Here is a 19,626-nt window from a genome sequence, read left to right on the forward strand (position 1 = left end):
TGTGAAATCAAACTGTCCACTTAGGAAGCAACACTGATTGACCCGACGAGGGTCAATCAGTGTTGCTTCCTAAGTGGACAGTTTGATTTCACAGACGTTTGATTTACTTGGAGTTATATTGTGTTATTTAAGTGTTCCCTTTATTTTTTTTAGCAGTGTATTCATCAGAGCCTTCCAAAAATGTCAAATGTAAGATAAATGTCACAAATTGACGATAAGATAAAGATTAAAACAAATTTCTGATTTGACCAAGTAATAAGGTTTTTTTTGGTAGCTTGCCATTAGTTTTTTATATTCTTGAATCTCACTAGTTGACCCTCTTTTCTGTTTTTGTTTGTGGGTGTATTTATTGGGTAGCTAGCCAGTTGCTGAATTTACCCTTATTTAACTCATCCAAAATCTTAACACCAGATCTGTATTCTCAATATTTTTTTTTTGCCTTTTTTCATTTAATTGCTCTATATGCTACAATTAAAGACAAATGCCACTTTGCTGACCCCTTCCACCTCTCTGACCGCCATACCTCACTGGATCCAGGATTCATCTCCTCCAAGACCAGGTGGACGTGCAGCTTGTGGCTTGTAAAGGAAACTCCCTTCTTGAGGAAATCTTGAACAAAGTTGTAACATGATCTCCAGTCGTTGAAATACACAAAAGCCTTGAATGGAAAATTGATTTTAAAAAACATTCATGACCCCGTTACAACAGGAATATCTGAGCACATCTTAGTCTGCACCGTGAGACTTTTACCCTTTTCTGCAGTGGCAGAACCACAATGTTGTAGAACAGAGTCTGGAGATTCTGCTTGGTGAAATATTTCCACACCAGCTTGGCGACATCCTCGTGTTTGTAGTTTCCTTCGGGTAAACCCGTCAACATGACGGTGGAAAACTTACAGGCCACAGAGACGGATGCCTAAGTGACAGAAGAGTGAAAGATTTTTACGCTAAACTCACCTAAACCTTTCAAATAAAACACAAACATGGAACCGCACTTACCAACAAGTCCTCCTCTTTAACAATCGTCCTAAATTCTAGGAGATGAAGTCAGATTAGGTTTATTGCTTCATTTGTGATATTTGATCATTTGGTTTCCAATTTTTTTTTCTTACTTGGAATGATGAACCAAGGCGACGCCGTTGGGAAGAGGAAGGGAGCGGTTGTCATGGCGACTGAAAATGGTGCCCAGCTGCCCTCTGGGATGCTGGTATTCATCGGCGGGACGATCGGCCCGGCGACGACATCTTTGCTTTCCGGCGCTGCTGTAGCTGCCAGGTGTGGTGCTGTGTAAAGAAAAGCCAAGTTAAAGCAACAATTTTAATTTCCATTTACACATAAGACAAAAAAAAGGTAATTAAATCAGATTAAAATCATGTTTTTGTGATGATTAACCCACTTAACCTATAACACATTCATCTGGTTTTATTAATATAGTTTCACTGGAGGTTGTTTACTCCGACAGATTGAGAAGTTTTAAGCTCTAGTGCTTGAGTGAAGCAAGGTTTAGTCCCTGATATGAATGTCGTTAAAAACAGCTGATTAAAATCTTGCTATTCCATTCATGGTTTTGATCATCTACTTGTTTATGCAACATTAGTGGAGATTTTGCAGATGATCCAGTTAAAATACTATAACTGGACAAAAAAGGGGAAATTATATTTCTATCATATTATGAATATTTTCAAAAATAAATTTTAAATATATAATAAAAAAATTTCTTCTACATATTTTTAATACATTATATAGTGTATATTTTTTATTTTCAATATATTTAAAATGTCTTGTATTATATTTTTATTTCACACCTGAAATAAAAAGTGTGTTGCAATTGGGGACCAAATAGCAACATTTGTTACATTTTCAGCTGCTGTGTTTCGCTCTGTCAAACAAAGTGGGAAACAGTTCCCCTCCTCACCTGTGGGGGCGCTGCACCAATAACCACTGAAGGAAACAACATGAAAACCTCTGGGTGCAACATCTTTCTTCATCAAGTGTAAATAAAAATGAAGTGAAGTCAGATTTTAGCGGTTATAGGATTTTGCTTTGTCTTTAGCAGAAGGCTACGAGTCATTTCTCCTGCTAGCATTAGTGTTAGCACATTTGTTTTGGTTGTATAATTACCCAGAGTACCTTGAACATTAGTCCAGTTTCTGTTTTTGGAGCGGTACCGGGTCACCTAGACGCTCTTATATGCATTTGAGTTCACGTCAACCGAACAGAGGCTGAGGTTTTCAGGTGGACCAGAGTTCGCTTTTTGGTCAGTGTGGTTTTTAGTAGCGCATCTGTTGAGGATGTTCAACGTTCAGAAACGTTTTTCTTACTCGATGATGTGACGTCGGTCTGGGGAGGTTTTATCCTGGAGACGTTATGAGCAGGGCAGCGTCTCTGCAGGCTGTACCAAACCCCGATCCGATCAGCATCAGCCGCGGACTCAAACTCGATAAACACCTGAAGCAGGAAACGCCAGAGTCAGACGGTCGGTGATTCAAACCCGGACAAACCTTTGAAAGGACAGAAAGTTTCTACCTTGTTGAGGAGAGGAAGGAAGTTTTTGACAGAGCCCATTTTCCTCAAAGTTTCCCTGAGATCCCGGGCCTCGCTTGGTGAGACGTTCTGGATGTAAACGGTTCTGGTTCCGTCGTCGGTGACCGGCTGCTCCAAACAAAGCAGAAACACCGGAATGAGCTTCATTTGATAAATCCTCATTTAACAACCATTTAAACAAAGGAGCCGATACTTACAGAACCGATCATTTCCATTAGAGATTTATAAAATCCAAACTGAAACGAGAGTAAAATGGTCATTTTATTGGTGCAGCACATTTTCAGAAGCAACGCAAACTGATTTACAGGACTGGAATGAAAATAAAAACAAACATTTCATTGCAGTGATAAAGTAAGAAAAATGGATGAATTTTCTAGAGCTTATTGGGACGAAAACATCAAAATTCTGAGAAAAGTCAAAATTCAGAAAAAGTTAAGAATTCTGAGGAAAAAATGAATAATTTTAAAAACAGTCAAACTTAAGAGAAAAAAAAGTCAAATTTCTGAAAGAAGTCAAAATTCCAAGAAAAAATGTAATTATGAAAAAAAGTCAAAATTGTGAATAAAAATCAGAATTCTAAGAACATAAAAAAATCTGAATAAAACAAGCGTCAAAATTCTGAGAAAAAAAGTCAGAATTTCAAAAAAAGTTACAATTCTGAAAAAAAGGTCAAAATTCTGAGAAAAAAGGTCAGAATAAAAAAAAAAAAAAAAAAAAGTAAAACTGCTAAGAAAAACCGAATTCTGAGTTAGAAAAACGTTTATATTTTCTCAGTGGTCTTAATCCTCCTTTATATAAAAACACAACATCTGTCGTGCCAAAAACAGACCAATTAAAAGTTATTTTAGAGAATAGAGATTATGAATCCATTTGCTTCAATTGCAGAGACATCAACTAATCATAATCTCCAGCTGTTATGTTTTAATCCAGTTTACCGTTGTCATGACGACCCCACTGCTGATGATCTCAACAGAGAGTTTACATCCATTCAGAGTCAAACTATCCTTCGCAGCTATGAAAACTTCCTGTGCCTTCTGGTAACTTTCCATGAGGACAAACGCCTGAAAAAACAAAAACATTGAATTCTGCAGTACTCAGTTTGATCAGCAGGAAGGTTCATCTGCTGGCGTTTACCATGCAGGCCTGAGGAACCACAAAGATGCTTTTGTCCTCGTGCTGAAACCCAAATCTGTGCAGCAGGTTGCTGATGTCCCCCTCAGAGTAGCAGGCGTCCCGATACGGTGGCAGGTTGGTTACTAACAAAAGCCTCGACTGAAGGGGAAACGGCTGGGAGACGAAAACAGGATTCAGAAAAGACACAGGAAATAGAAAAAATGCTGTGAATTCAGAAAGTCCAATCACTAATCCACTGGTTTTTATTGAACAAAAGAAGCTTTTATGATCATATTTCTCCTCATCTTTCAGTTTTTGTTAGCCTTTATCTGGAGCAGTTGTTAAAAATGTATTAATGATACATTTTGATAATTTAACAAAAATTCCCACGCAGGTTTTTCTGTATTCTCTTTAGATTCACAGGTAAAACGTGGCATGAGGGGTGCAGGGGTTACGCACCACCCACATTAGGAGGCTTTAGTCCTCAACTCGGCCATCGCAGGTTCGATTCCAGGCCCGGTGACCTTTGACCCTCGTCTCATTACCCACTTCCTGTCAATTCACTATCAAATAAAGGCGACTAGAGCCAAAAAAACGCTGCTTTTAAAGTCGGTGAATATTTTATATTTCAGTGTTTTATGTGCCAGTTGTTGCACTTTAATTATTTCAGTTTTTGAGCCACTTTTGGATAACATCCGTCTGGTCTTCTTATTGCCGAGAAAGATTTGTATTTTTGTCTCATATTAGTTGTTCTGACTGGTTTTTCTCAGATATTTTGGCCAGTCTAGAGTATAAAATGCACAAAACTGCAGATTTGTTTTGAAACTGAAATAGCTTAAAAACTACAACTGTTTATGTAGAGAGAGCAAGATTTTTTCTATTTTTACATTTATTTTTCAATAAAATAAGCGACATAGTATCACACCTTTGTTAGCAATAAAAAAGAAAGTAGCTGCGTGTCTGTTTGAAATGTGCGCAAAACTTTGTCAAAATTCCACTAATGTAAAAAAAAAACCAGTTTTGCAATTGTGGTGTTTCCATTAAATAAGAAATGAATTTAAAAATCACATGTGAATAAGTTTATTTATGCAAGAAGTAATTAAAATCATCCTCCTGTCTCCGTCTTCTTTGTCGTTTCTGCCAGTAGTAACATCCTGTTACTGATCATGTGACTCGTGTGACACAAAAACAAGCGTTTACTTTGAAGTTTTGCCAAACAAAATAATTTTAAAAGTAGGAAAACCACTTCATCCAAGCGGGAAAACTTTTTTAGAAAAATGTGATTCTCCCCTCCCACCATATTGGCATTTCCCTTAAATTTATTTTCATAATTCCAATTTGTGAAATTTTAAGTTTAATGGAAACGCAGCTAGATAAAGAAAAACCAGAGAAACAAAGAGCTGAAAATAGCAAACTTTCTGTCCTCTTCACTCAGTAGCAGCGTAGACACTGAAGAGAGTTGGCGTTATGCTAACCCGGTGGGTTTTAGTCGTGATGTATTCGATGAACCACCAAAAATAGTGGATTTTTGAACTCGTCAGGACAGACTGCCCTTAGTATCCACATATAAAATATCATGCACAAATATATAGAATACGTAGTTTGAGGACTTACTTTTGGGGACATGATGATGCTATGACCAAGACAACCTGTGGTGAGCAGTGAAAAAACACCATCAGGAATCAGATTTTAAATCTAGGACTTTATTTATTCCCCCACACATGTCGGATTAACACAGATTATGGTTTCTTACAGATTTTTTCTGGCTGCAGTAAACTTCCTATCCTCTCCCCGGCAGTGAGACAGGAATCTGGTTGTTCTATGACCATTTCCTGGGCTGCTGCCTCCGTTTGGACGGATGGAGACGTTTCAGTGGACTCGTCTGGAACGGCGCCGACGGCGTTGGAAGGTGGATCCGTTTGGATCGTCTCATCGGGATCTATAAGTCAGAGAAAACTAAAGTTTTTAAGGAAGCACTGACACCAGATTTTATATTCCTACTGAAAAGCCTTTGCAAAACGACAAGGAGGCGTTTTGAGGATACGTCTGTCATAAAACAATAATACATTTAAATTTAACTGGTAAATCCCACCATACTTAAATTGTGAGTACTCTGTGCTTAACAGGTTTACAGTGCCATTTTAAAGCACAATCAAAAAACTATGTTAACTTAAATTGTTTTGAAAAAAATGCTACATATATTAATTTTAAAAAATTTGACTTCGTAATTTAACGCCTTGAAATTGGGCCTCTGTCTCTTTAAGAAGCTCCAGCTTGTGCAAGTCATCACAACATGGCTCCTCCATTAACCCTGCAGCAGATGCAGAGCTCCACCAGGTGTTTGCCAATTGGTGCTGGCTAGTCTGAAGGAGCTGAGAGGGGGAGGAGCTGTGTCCTTGAAGGCGGGGCTAGGCCCAACCAGGCGTTGTACGCAGCTGAATGGTTGCCATAGAGATTAAATGTTTTCTCCAACATGCATGAAAGAATCAAAGCAACACTCCAGGTGCGTTTTTTGATTGCAGCATAATGTAAATCTCAGAAAAGCTGATTTTACATTATACTGCCCCTTTAAAATATGTTTATGAATTCCTTATTTTTCCAGAAGAGAGTGACTAGCTGCGTTTCCACGGACCTTAAAATTGTGCAAATTGGAATTACACTTAATGAAAACACGGTAATTTTGAAAAACTCACATTTTCCAATTTAAAAAAAATGCATTAGGATGTTATTGGTTTAAATGCATCAAAATTTCAGTTTTTTTTTTTTTTTGTTTTTTTATTCAAAACTGCAACAGAAATTTTTCAGATCGAGCGAGTCACATGATCAGCAACCGGATGTTACTACTGGCAGAAATGACAAAGAAGATGACAGGAAAGTGGTAGGAGGAGGATGGCTCTGTGTTTTCTAATAAAAAAATTAACCTTTTCATCAAATGAAAACACCACAATTGCAAAATATTGTTTGACAAATTTCTGCATAAATTTGTAACAGAAACGCAGCTAGTGTCTCTTTTTACATTTTCTATGCTTTTTGCAAATGACAAAAATAATCTTTTCAGTCTTTTATCATCTGCAAACACTTTTTCCTTAAAATAATCACCACACAAACATTGTTTAGTTTTAAACTGAACGTACACGGTGTGCAGCCGACAGCGTCTTCTGCTGCAGATGAAATCTCCCTGCAGGGTTGACATTCTTCCTCCGTTTTATTTGCTTCAGTTTTGGAGTCCAGGACGACATCAGGAGGTCCAGACAGTTCTTCCTCCAGCTTTGATTCGGATTTAGAAACTGCTGATTCGATTAAAGTCGGCGGCGCGGCAGAATTAGCTTCTGCAACTTCAGAGATCGGTAAATCCACCAGAGTTTTCAAGGCCGGAGGCTGACCGCTGGCCGCTGACGGCTTCGCCTCGAGGTTTATCTTGATCTCACCGGCCTCTTCCAGACGCTGACTTAGATCCTTCACACTACAAATCACAAAACAACTGCTAAGTAATACATAAAATATAACAAAAGAATCCTTTCTGACTGAATATTTAAAACATAACTTTTGTTCTCATCTCTGATTCACAAAGTGATGCTAAAGCAATCGATATTTATAATTTATGTTGGTTTTATCTCCGTTAAATAACTTTAAATTTCCTAACAAATTAGAGCTGCAACTATTATTTTAATAATCGGTTATTCTACTTTCTTTTCCTGACGATTAATCAATTATTCAGACAATTAATCGGACAAAAAAAATGCCACATTCAGCCATTTTTTATTCAATGTTATAAATGCATGAAAAATATTAACAAATAGTTATTTAAAAAGAAAACATGGTTGTCTAAATTGCAATAAACAGCAGTCCTTTATTTAATATTTGATATTTTGTACGCAGCTAAAAAATATTTCCAACATGTGAAAAGCTCCTTCCTCTGCGATTGACTTATCAATACGGTTTTAAACAGACCTGTTGATTATTTTTTTGGACTAACTGATTAGTAATTGGATCGCAAAAGGTGGTTAAGATTAGTTTTTTTCTGCTAATTTGAAAAAGGTGAAGCTAAAACTATGAAACTTTGCTGCTTTAGGTCTATTTTGTGTTTACAGACAAAGGTTAAATCTAAATGTAAACTGTATATATGTTTTGTACAGTTTTGGCTTAATTACTACTAATTTAACCAATTACAGTTAAAGATTAATCAATTACTAAATTAGTTGGATATTACTTGAATAAGCGATTGAACACAATTAATCCAATGAATTATTTCAGCCTTAAAACAAGTAGAAATTGTTCAGCACATAAACTAATTATTAGGAAAAACAACATTTGAAGAATTAGCCACTAACATCTTTACGAACTTCCTCTGCTTCACAAAAACGTTAAAAAAATCGTGAAACTCACCTCTCAACACGACCAATCTTTCCCCTGTAGGGATGAAATAAAAATAACTTGGTGACTAGATCCTTCCCAGAAGACTAGATCACTCTTAACACACAACAGGAAAACCTCCTACTTTATCTTTAGTCGTCCCAATAATTGGGGCGTCGGAAAAGGAAAATTGGGTCAAAAATCGTCATAAAAATGTTGCCGTGACAACATTCAACTTCTGAAACTGTGCCGTGTTTTTAATCTCTACCCCTCAGCTACAGACAACATACCAGAGATACGTAGACAAAACTTTCTTCAAGGACATCTCCTGCAGCACCTTGGCAGCACAACTGGGAGAAACCATTTCGATGCAAATCTGCGAGAAGAAATTAAAAACGTAAAAAACACCAACAATACTAGGTTTATTTTAAGTACAATCATAAAAAATGTTATATTCTCCTAAAAGTTAGTCAAGAAAATGTAAATGACTACTTTGATACTGCGAGTCCTCAATAAATTCACAGTAAAGTGATTTTGCGATCCATTTCACAGAAACCAAACAAACAGGTTCTGTTTTTTAAAAACACATTAAGTATAATTTTTAAGAAATTTCCTGATTATAAAGTTTTTCTTTGCTAGACATCATCATTTGAGCCTTTTTTTCTGGGATTAAACCCGAACATACAACCTAAAATGCAATAACAAAACAGCAATAAATATTTAAGTTAAAGACAAGACCAGAAAACATAGGTGTGATTTATATTTACGTATTCATGATTGCACATTTTGCAATTGATTTATTGATTGAAGGTGTTCAGCATCTAATTAAACTTGTATCTACAGGTGGTTGATTTAGACTTAAAGTTTTATTACAATATCTTGTGGTTCTCTTGTAATTAATCTTGTAATTTATTACTTCTTTGACATAGCAATCATAGCGCCTGGAAAAACATTTCCATTTGTAATAAAGTTCAATTTGAATCATTAAACTGCAAATTATAACTGCATGTAATCATATTTTCAAATCTAATGACGCTTTCATTGAACAAACATTAAAGAAAACATTAAAACTAAAACCCGGTGACAGTTTAGTGAGTTTTAAACTGGAATGACAACAGTAAAAATTATCAGCAAAATAAGAAATGTATCACAATAAACGATAAACGTTAAAGGCCCACCCCAACTTATATCCGGTAAGTAACAAATACCTTTCCTGGAAAATGATTAAAAATGGTCTAATCTTAAAAATGAGAACATAAAAGGTTTATTGTGAGGAGTGGAGGCGGGTTGAGTTGCTGTACCCTGTTGGTGAGCGGCACGAAGTTGATAAAACTGTCGATGGCAGCGACTTCCTTAATGATGCTCTCGATGAGATTCGTATTCGCTTCATAGATCTCCACGCTGACCAGACGCTTCTCCAGGAAGAAAAGCTCCGGAACGTACTGACAACACAAAACCAGGAGTTTGTTAAAGCAGGTCGTTTTATTTAAATACTCAAAAAAGTAAAAACTTACACCATTCGTCCATTTCATCAGAGTCCTGTACATCGTTTCCTGCACAAAATAAATTAAAAGTTAAATAAAAATATAAAGGGAAATAAGCGTAAAGGTAAACAAAAACAATGATTGCTGGAGGTTAAAGGTCAGAGAGCATGCTCAGATAACTTTCCATACCTCACTGGATCCAGGATACATGTCCTCCAGCACCAAGTGGACGCTCAGAGTGCAGTTCCCGACAGAAACCGGCTTTTTCACACAATCTGAGACAAAACTGCGGCATGCCTCCCAGTCGCAGAAGAACACAAAGGCCTAGCGGTGAAAGAAAATGTGTTTAAGGTTATATTAAAACCCAAAGGTCAGTTTAAGACAGTGGTCCCCAAACTACGGCCCGCGGGCCAGATCCGGCCCGCCGCCACATTTGGTCTGGCCCCCTGAACAATACCAGAAAGCATTCAGATTTTTTTATATTGTATTTTCCGGTTTATATGTGGATTTTTCTTCAACCACCAGGGGGCTCTTTAGCAGGAAGTGTGTCCTGTAAACTGTGGGTGTTTTGTTTTGCATGGCGCATTGCTGCCATCTGTTGGACTTTTAGGGAACTGCTTGATTTTTATGTTATTTAATCAGTATGGTTGTTTGCTAGCGGTAGAGCAGATGAACACACGTGTTTGTTATGAACGCCGCATTCCAGGTTTCCCTCAATGAAATATATACTAGTCAGTCCCAGTGACCTGGGACTGACTAGTATACCGCCGCTTTATTCTGTTATGATAATGTACAGACTGACTAGTATATGTACACTAGTATACCCATGTGCTTTCTGGGTAAAAATCAATCGAGAAAGGGCCCCCCCTTCCCCTCCCCTCCCCGCTGAACAGTTTCAACCTTCAAGCTACTTGAAACAATAACAGGGTTTGACTTTTGTGCAACAGGCAATAAAACAGGCAATCGGTCTGCAGGAAGAGCTCCTCACCCTCCTCTGCAGCGGTAGCGCCAAAATGTTGTAGTAGAGAGTCTGCAGGCTCTGTTTGGGGAAATAACGCCACACCAGCTTCGTTACGTCCTCATGTTTGTATTTTCCTTCTGGTAAACCCGTCAGCATGACGGTGAAGAACTCAGAGCCTGGGTGGGGAGTCGTCTACGGGACGTCAAGTTCAGAGAAAATCAGAAAAACCCAAGACAAAGAAACACCTCTGTTGATTCATAAACACTGATTTAGAAACACTTTCAATGCCAACAGCAAGATTCTGATTTCTTGTACAGGAAATGGGGCCTCACCAAAATATCTTCTCCTTCTTGGACCGTCAGAAAACCTAAAAATGGTGTTAAAAAAAATGAACACAATCAGGAGAAGTCTCCAACCGAGAGCCTGGTGTGTCTGCATCTTGCTTCTCTTACTGGGGATGTTAAACCAGGGACACACAGTTGGGAAGACGTAGGGCGGCGTCATCATGGTGACCCAACACGGCGCCGTGGTGCCCTGAGGAACGCCAGATTTCACATCTGGGATTCCAGCGTCAGGTAAGATCTTCTCACCGTCTGGCAGAGCTTTCAGCGGCAGCTTTGGTGCTGCATAAACACCGACAGCATCATAGAGGGTGTTTGGTTACTTTTGTAGAAAAATTGCAACTTATAGCAGGTTAAACTTTTTCGTTTGGTTTTAGATGATTACGTAAATCCATTCAAACAACACTTTAAAATGTTTTTGCTGATCAAACAACACGCTGATCCGAGTTTGACTGAGGCACTTAATTCAACAGTGATTTAAATGAAGTTGTGTTTTCTATAAAATGTTTTGCCTCTAGGATGAAGTGGAGTTTTTCTGGCTGCATCTAAATTACTTTATTTCACAAAACTGCAATTGGAAACACTTTTTTGCAGCATCACAGAAATCATGTGATCAACAACCGGATGTTACTGCTGGCGGAAATGACAAAAAAGATGACAGGATATTTCTCATTAAAATTATTCCGTTTTTTCTCTCTTTTCCTACTTTTTATTGCCTTCGACTCCTTAAAACATGAAGAAATTGAATTTTTTTTTAGCACATTTCATTCAACGCTTAAGCTTTCATGTCCTTACGTTGTGATTTCTTGAGGCTTCTTGGTATTTTCAGCCTGTTGACTGTGTGGATGAAACCCAGTCTCATCAAGCTGCACCAAACGCCGAGGCGATCTGCATCGTAAACCGTCTCGAATTCAACAAAAACCTAAAAAACAAAAACAGAACTAAATCCATTAGGTCCTTCTCTCTATATGGATTTGAATATAAACCTTTAAATTTAATACCTTGTTGAGCAGAGGCAGGAAGTTTCTCACACGACCGATTTTTCTCAAAGCTTTCCTGAGATCAGCGACGTCGCTTGGCGAAATGTTCTGGATGTAGATTATACTGGTTCCATCGTCCCTCATGGTCTGTCAGCGACAGCCAGAAGAACGTTAAACCACATATATCTGCTTTTCCTCCATTTTTTCTGGTGTTTAGCCCCAGATCTTAAATCATAGTTAGTTCAGACAAAACTTGAAGTTTCACGTCATTTCATCAGAGAGGTTTCTCCTCACCAACCTCACAAACTGATCTGTTTACCCTAATCATCCTTCTTGCATTTAATATGTTTTTATTATTAGTATAGTTATTGATCCATCTTCTTCACTCAGATTGAGTCAACTGCTCCTTTTTATTTTTGTTGTCATTTTGTAAAAAAGTAGAGCTTAATATTAGTAAAAATTGACGTCACAATTTTTTTCCAACTCCGTAAAATAAAAATTGAAGAAATTTTCAACAGATGTCTTGAATACAACCTTACAACTGCCAAATTGACAATTAACTCACACTGATCCAACCTTTTTTCGTACAAGTTTTAATGTCTATTTGAGAAATTCAAATTTTTTGTGCTGAACAACATCTATAAATATTACAGTGACAATATTATTGCCATTTTTTTCTTCTTTCACTGTTATGCGTTTACACTAGAATGAAAAATGTAAGTTCATAACACTTGGCATGTATTAGCTAACAGTTCTTTTTTGTGATATATTGTACAGCCCAAGTAAAAAGTGACAGTAACAAAGAGTTTTTATGTCTTAACCTCCTAAAAAAAAATCTCTACACACGTTTGTACAAGGTGGATTTGTTGGAAAATGCAATGTAGTTGCAGCTGCCAAACTGAGCAAGGGTGTTCTTACTTTCCAGGGTCAAACACTGAAAGGAAAAACTTGACAGTTCAGCAGCGCTAAATAAGCTGCAGCAAAACAAAACCATCCAAGAATGTTTGGGTTACTTACGAGAGGCGTTAGTCCGGTGAGAGATTTATAAAACCCAAGCTGAAACAAAAACAGAGTAAAAATAAAACTTTACCGTGTCTTTAGGTTATTTTGTGGGGTTTTAATGTTGTTTAAATTAACTTTTTAATGACAGATAAATAGATTTTTGATGGTATTGGTTGCAGTTTGTTGTTTTCATCAGTATTTTATTTTTTTATTCTTTTCATGCTTACTGGTGTCATTAGCATGTCTGTTTCCACGATCTGCAAGAAGAGTTTCTTCGATCTGAAAGAGAGATGGCCGTGGACTGCTGCGATGATGAGGCCGATTACTGACCGCACATTTGGCATGAGCACAAAAGCCTGAAAAGACAGAATGTATAAAAATTATTTTTAAAAAAAGAAAACAAAATTCTACCTTTTACAAATCAAGTCTGATTTTGCTTAAATTTAACACTCATTTGTCACAATTTGATGATATTTTTGATACAAGCCAATGTGTGAAAATATAACAGTAAACATGCCAGAGTTCCGCTTTGGTTGCTAGGTAACGGGCTGGGCTGGCTGGGGTTGCTAGGTAACGGCGCAGTGCCAGTCAAATGTAACTTAAAATTCCAGAGGTTTTTGAAACGACTTAATTTCCAGACCCTGAAAAACATCAACTGCATGTTGTTGTTTTTTTAGAGCTCGGGCTGCTTTTAGAAGCAGTTCAGACCCAAATAGAACCACAAAAACTGTACAAAATGTGAATTTTGCATAAAAAACAGAATTTGTCAAGTAACATGAGTCAATATGCACAAAGAGCATAAACATAGAACGGTAGCGAATCTTCCTGGGAGTGCCTGGCCAGTTTAAACATACGGAAATCTACAGAAGAAGCCCAGCAGTTATCACTTGAATCAGCTGAGGTCAAAGTTCATGATTAAACGATAAGGAACAGGCTGGGGGGGATTGAAAAACCCAAAAGAAAAAAATATATTGCCAAAAAACATCTTGATATTCAAAACCTTAGAAAAATTATTGTCATACTTCTGCTAATATCGTAGCTAATTTTTAGCTTAGCATTTTAAGGCTACTGCTAACTTTGAAAACGTTTAGCTCACTTAGCTTCCACTAAGTGAGCACACTGCAGACTGATGTGACCCAATTCCGATTTTTTGGCCGGGGTCGTTCACACTGCCAGTAAATGCGACCTTTATGCGTTCTGCAGTGTAAACGGGCAAACGACCTGTAAGTGTCCTGCATGCGCACTAGAGGGCGAAATAGCGTCAGCGTTCTCAGTGTTCTGCCAACCGCCATAAGAAGAAGTGTTCAGTGTTTGCAGAAGTAAACATGGAGGCTAGCGGTGGAGCTCAGCTTACACATTTGAAGTTGTTGACCAACTGGAGCAGCATATTAACAACTTAATCCTCATATAGTCCGTCATGGTTGTTGTTTTTCCTCCCGCTTGCGCGTATCAGGATGTATAACAGTAAGATTTGTTGAGTGATGTTCAGTTCGGATGAATGCGACCTGAACGTGAGGTCGCATTTGAATCGGATATGTGTCGGATATGGGTCACATTCGGAAAAGAATCTGACCTGTGCTGTTCACACTGCCATGAAAAGATTGGATACAGGTCGCATTACGTCAAAAAAAAAAAAAAAATCGGAATTAGGTCACTTCAGGCTGCAGTGTGACCTGCAGACACCCAGAATGCAGAGTTTCAACCAAACACAAAAACACAACCAGGTGCTTACCATGCCTGTCTGAGGGATAACGTAGATGTTGTCGTGTGCGTATTGAAATTCAAATTTACGGAGCACGTTTACAACTTCCTCCTCCGTGTAGGAGCCGCTATAGTCCACAGGAAGGTTTGTTATCAGCAGCAGTGTTGAGTTGAGAGCGTAAACCTGGAAAAAAAGAAGAAAATGAAAGAAAAGTGGTTGTTGTTAAAGCTGCGAAGGCAAAAACCTGAATAAAATACGTAACGTCAAAATTAAAAACAGTTGAAACTTCAATAACTAATTTAGATAATTTACATGGACAAAAAAAACATTTGGTTCAATGTTTTGATTCAGACTCAAGTACTAAATCAAGTTTTAGGAGAATTTTTCCTCAATAAGCTACATCAAAAAGCCAAAGGGTAAATAAATCTTACTTTGGACGACAGGATGATTCCTGCAGGAACACACTCTAGATGAGTGTAAAAAACAAAAATGAAACATTAAAAATCAAAAGAAACGTTCTGTATTTTTTTGAAAATACAAACGGGTTTCTTACTGAAATCGTGTGGCTTCAAGTAATACCCAATCTTCTCGCCGACAGTCACCAATAAGGACTCAACGTGGTTCGGAGCAGCAGCTGCTGCTACGTTTGGAAAACAGGCGATCGGGTTCTTCTGGGTCAGAACATCAACTTTAGAAGAGAAATGATTAGCACAGCGGACAAGATATGTTATTACAGAAATTAAATTTGAGTGAATCATTTTTATTTTTGTAGAAAGAAGAAAAATAAAAATTGTGGATTTTTTTCTCTATATATCTTTTAGAGCAGGGGTGTCAAACGGCTATTTGTGGCCCTGGGCTGACTTTGTGCAGCCCCCCCACCCCCAAAAAAAGTATGAAATTAAATTTAGCAGACAATCAAGCCTAAAAGATTTTACAGACTACATGCAACCGTTTCATAGCTCTGGATCTGCAATTATTTACACATTTCTCTAGTGACTAATGTCTGTTATTGATTAATTAAAACATCACATTCTTAGTTTATTATCAAGAGGGTTAAAAAATATATTTTGGGTGATTTTAGTTGAAAAATATATTTTTTTGGCGAGGGAATAATTTTATGTCGATTTTGGCTCATGAGAAATAGCACAAGTCTTTCATTTTTTATTTCATATTTGAGTTTGAAAGTCAGGTATGGTGAAAAAAATTACAAACGGGTCATCTCCAACATACCTTTTTGATTATTTTTCTCCTCCCCTCCAGTTTTTTGCGATGAATCCAAAGGTGTCTCAGCAGAGCTTCCTGCAGACTGCAGTTGAACCTCCAGCTGTTTGCCATTGGTCTTCAGGTTTAGCGCTGCCAGGTCAGAAGTTTCTTGAGTTGTTGTTGTCTGTTGACTCATCTTTGGATCAGCAGGTTTATGTGCAGCGGTGATAACTTCACTGCCTAGTTGAGGATGTTCAGGTTCAGCTGGGGAGGCATTTGTAGAGGTCACTTCATCTCCTTTGGTCTCAAGAAAATCCATTTTTCTTTTCATCACATTACCATCTGCAATACCTTCTGTCTGCATGTTTATTTCAGCTGTGGAAACATTTGCCTGCCAAGCAGTGTCTTTTGAGAGGAAGGCAGATTTGTCAACCTTTATTTCATAACTGTCTGTTCTTAGGGTTTGACAAACCGCAGAGAGGTTTTCTGACGACGTCAGCTTGGATGACACATTTATGTCCCTAGATGAAGTTTCTTCTTTTTCTTGGCTGATTTGTAATTGACTTTTATTGGTGTTAAATTGTAAGGTCTTTGCTTTAGCAATCTCAGGTTTTGAAATCTGACAATCACCTGGACTGTTTTCCGTCGCTGGTATTGTGGATGTAATAACCGCCACTGAAAGGGAGGGTTCAGATTCTTTGACGTTTGCTTGATCACATTTACTAAAGTTTCCAAATGCCGTTTTTGAAAGTTTTCCCACTTTACCTTCTGAGAGACATCTAGTGGTTTCATCCAGCTTTTTATTTGTAGATGTTTTTGGAGCCTTGACCTTCACTTTTGCAACCATTTTCTTCCCTTTCTTTGCTTTAGGAACAGTTTTCTTTAACATTTTTCCAACCTTGGTTCTGTCTTTTACTGCAACTTGAGATCCTATGCCTTTTCTGGAAACTTTATTAGTTGGTTTGTTTCTTGTGCCACCAGAATCAGGATTCTTTCCAAGGCGTTTGGACTTCTTGGAATCTGGATCCATTCTTGATTGGACTTTTGGCAAAGTTTTGTCTGAGGCTTCTTGAGTTTTGACGATTGTCTCCTGAGTCTGAAGTGGATGTGGTCTGGTCACCACTTTACCAATCAGTGGCTTAGTCTTTTTCAGTTCTGGATACAAAACATTTGAAGTTTGCTGTTCATCTTTAAAAGAATCTTCAACTTTTGTTAAGTTAGCGACTCCAAAACATTTAGTAGTTTGATTCAGTACATCTGAAGATGTTTTTGAAGCATTGACCTTTACTTTTGTGACCATTTCCTTGCCTTCGTTTTCTTCAGCAACAGTGTTCTTTAATATTTTTCCAACGTTGGTTGCATCTTTCACTGCAACTTGAGTCCCTTTGCCTTCTCTGAAAACATTACCTCCTGGTTTATCTCTTGTGTCACCTGAATCAGGATTCTTTCCAAGGCTTTTGGACTTCTTGGATTCTGGATCCATTTTTTGTTGGACTTTTGGCAAAGGTTTGCTCGAGGTTTCTTGGGTCTCCTGAGTCTGAAGTGGATTTGGTGCGGTCAACATTTTACCAACCAGTTGAAGCTGTGATGCATTTGAAGTTTGTGGTTTATTTCCCAAAGAATCTTCAACTTTCATTAGTTCGGCTACTCCGCAACATTCAGCAGTTTTATCCAGTGGTTTACTTGCAAATGTTTTTGAAGAATCAGGCTTTACGTTGGTGATAGTTTTATTCTCTTCATTTGGTTCAGGAATAATAATCCTCCTTATCCCTTTAACTCTAGTCTTTTCTTTAACTGCATCTTCTTGATCTTTTTTGAAAACTATAGGTCCACTTCTTTGATTTGGGAGGCCAAAATGAGGCCTTGTTTCCAGACTTCTGAACCTCAAGGAAACCAATTGTTTCGACTGCTCTTTTACTGATACAACCGACTTCAAAGCCTGTGTTTTTTGTGAGTAAGTTTTGGATTTGGAGACGTGTGATCCTTTGGAAGACAAACGTTTTGCTTTTTTCACAAGTTTCTGATGTAAAGACAAAAGCGTTTTTATAGGAAGGAGGTCCAAGCTCTCAGATGAACCCAGTTTCTTGGTGTCCCCAGATTTTCTGTCAAAGACACAAAAATACATTTAAGAAGTCAAACAAAAAAGCATTTACTTTCCTGGTAGCTTATGTGATATTATGCTGTTTACAAACGGCTACCCAAACCTTACAGGCACCAGAAAGGCCTTAATCAAGTAATTTGCATCAAACAAAGGGTGAATGAGTGGCATTCACAATTTAAGAGCTGAGAACCACAATAAAACAAAAGACATGGCAACTTATCTTCTTTTCAGATTTATTATTCATAGTGAATGTGTACAGAAATGTTTAGCTTTAAACCTGTGTAAAGACTGGGGATGAGTGAAAGAGAAGATATAAAATAAAAATAAACATTAATCCAGAAGTGGTCTTGAATGCTTCAGCATATGGTGATACAATTGAAAGTGGAAAAATGTAAAAATATTTTGGTGATTGTTACTGTATAATTCATAAAATTATTTAACTAAATTTAAGTCACAATCATAACTTACAGTTTATGATGTTTTCTTCCATGTTGTGAGGTGATGGAGAGGGCCTTCTTGTCCTGTTAACACAACACATTGTAGATGGATAAGATTAATACAATCTACAGTCATAACCAGAAGTTTTGGGACTGACGCAAATGTTCCTTTGAGGCTTTAGGAAAAAGCCAACTGCTTGTTTTTACATTTGATCCATTTTGATCTTTATACGAAACATAATAAGCTTCACACCTGAGAGGTTTGCACCAGCCTCCCACTGTTGATCATTTTACCTTTTGCATAATTTCAGTCTGTCCTCGATGTTTTTAATTGAACCTCGCTAGCTTCTTAGAGAGGCAAAGATTTTTCACCAATGAGCTTCTGATGAAATCAGAAGTGTGCAAATTCACCCATAACCCACTACTGCCAATTTTGACAATGAGCTCCACACAGGTGGAAACACAAGTTTCTAATGTTTGCTAGAGATATTTTGATATGCCTTCACTTCAAGATTGGGAAACAGTCATCAGGTCCAACAGTCTTGATTTTATCTGGCCACTTTTGTGGTTGTATTACGAAACAAAATTAGGTTTGCTCCTTTTGAACCAGTGATGCATGTCTTCCTACACAAATTTTTAGCAATTTATTTAGGCTACAAAAATGTAGGAATGATGAAGCCAACATATCTTAGCTTGATGAACTCAAAGATGCACACCAACCTTGGTCTTTTTAGAAGATCTTGCATGCTTCTGCTTGAGTTTGGACAGTATTTTTGTGGAAGATGGTGATAACTGTCTTCCATTTGATGAATGTGTTAAGCCCTTCCTGCTTTTGTCATGTGAGGTTAATCCTAATGATGACTGTGAGGAATCCTCATTCTTTGCAAGTTCAGCCAGTAAAACAGGAACCACTAAATCTACGACATCTTTGATGTTGGACTCTCCTGAGGCAGACTTGATAGCTAGAAGGAGAAGAATGCATGAGAAAGAATTAGCATAATTATAGGACAGATGGAGACACTCTCCAAGTAAAGACGTTGCCAACACTTTGATTTTAAGGATTCAACAATGTTTCCATTTCAAACCTGAATTTTCCAGCAGCTGCTTTGTCAGGATCTGCACACTGCTGGACTTCTTTTTCTGACAAGTCGGCTCTTTTTCTGGAGACGCATGTCTCTTGCGGTTTCTCCTTACAGAAGTCGTTTCCTCGTCACTCTGGTTTGACAGGAATTGTTTCTCATCTCTTTCAAGGAATGATTCACCTTTTCTTGTTGGTGACCATCTTTTATCACCATTCCTTCTTGGGGATGACTGTCGATCATGGTACCTTGGCGGAGACCAATATTTGTCGTCGGCCCTTCTTGGCGGAGACCGGTATTTGTCGTCTGACCTTCTTGGCGGAGACC

The 19,626-nt window shown here is 37.8% G+C and overlaps 1 protein-coding gene across 1 annotated transcript in view; it reads right to left on the minus strand.

Annotated features, from left to right (window-relative positions):
• Nucleotides 1-189: 189 nt before the first annotated feature.
• The window catches only part of LOC103480617 (uncharacterized), a 22,835-nt gene continuing 3,398 nt past the window's right edge, over nt 190-19,626 (minus strand). Inside the window, exons 5-36 of the mRNA XM_008435641.2 lie at nt 19,306-19,611; nt 18,941-19,182; nt 18,252-18,304; nt 16,034-17,784; nt 15,710-15,946; nt 15,033-15,167; nt 14,911-14,945; nt 14,510-14,662; nt 13,005-13,133; nt 12,793-12,831; nt 11,797-11,922; nt 11,591-11,717; nt 10,907-11,077; nt 10,787-10,821; nt 10,482-10,646; nt 9,683-9,817; nt 9,524-9,562; nt 9,311-9,451; nt 8,300-8,385; nt 8,043-8,066; nt 6,791-7,119; nt 5,410-5,595; nt 5,271-5,305; nt 3,678-3,830; nt 3,479-3,604; nt 2,741-2,779; nt 2,526-2,651; nt 2,321-2,447; nt 1,112-1,282; nt 999-1,033; nt 751-915; nt 190-658 (exon numbers count right to left, since the gene is read on the minus strand). Coding sequence (XP_008433863.2) covers nt 446-658; nt 751-915; nt 999-1,033; nt 1,112-1,282; nt 2,321-2,447; nt 2,526-2,651; nt 2,741-2,779; nt 3,479-3,604; nt 3,678-3,830; nt 5,271-5,305; nt 5,410-5,595; nt 6,791-7,119; nt 8,043-8,066; nt 8,300-8,385; nt 9,311-9,451; nt 9,524-9,562; nt 9,683-9,817; nt 10,482-10,646; nt 10,787-10,821; nt 10,907-11,077; nt 11,591-11,717; nt 11,797-11,922; nt 12,793-12,831; nt 13,005-13,133; nt 14,510-14,662; nt 14,911-14,945; nt 15,033-15,167; nt 15,710-15,946; nt 16,034-17,784; nt 18,252-18,304; nt 18,941-19,182; nt 19,306-19,611 — 5,834 coding nt within the window. The 3' untranslated portion in view covers nt 190-445. The remainder of the gene's footprint in view (nt 659-750; nt 916-998; nt 1,034-1,111; nt 1,283-2,320; nt 2,448-2,525; nt 2,652-2,740; nt 2,780-3,478; nt 3,605-3,677; nt 3,831-5,270; nt 5,306-5,409; nt 5,596-6,790; nt 7,120-8,042; nt 8,067-8,299; nt 8,386-9,310; nt 9,452-9,523; nt 9,563-9,682; nt 9,818-10,481; nt 10,647-10,786; nt 10,822-10,906; nt 11,078-11,590; nt 11,718-11,796; nt 11,923-12,792; nt 12,832-13,004; nt 13,134-14,509; nt 14,663-14,910; nt 14,946-15,032; nt 15,168-15,709; nt 15,947-16,033; nt 17,785-18,251; nt 18,305-18,940; nt 19,183-19,305; nt 19,612-19,626) is intronic.

Source organism: Poecilia reticulata, linkage group LG18 (assembly GCF_000633615.1).
Source record: "Poecilia reticulata strain Guanapo linkage group LG18, Guppy_female_1.0+MT, whole genome shotgun sequence".
In the NCBI taxonomy this organism is placed as follows: domain Eukaryota; kingdom Metazoa; phylum Chordata; class Actinopteri; order Cyprinodontiformes; family Poeciliidae; genus Poecilia; species Poecilia reticulata.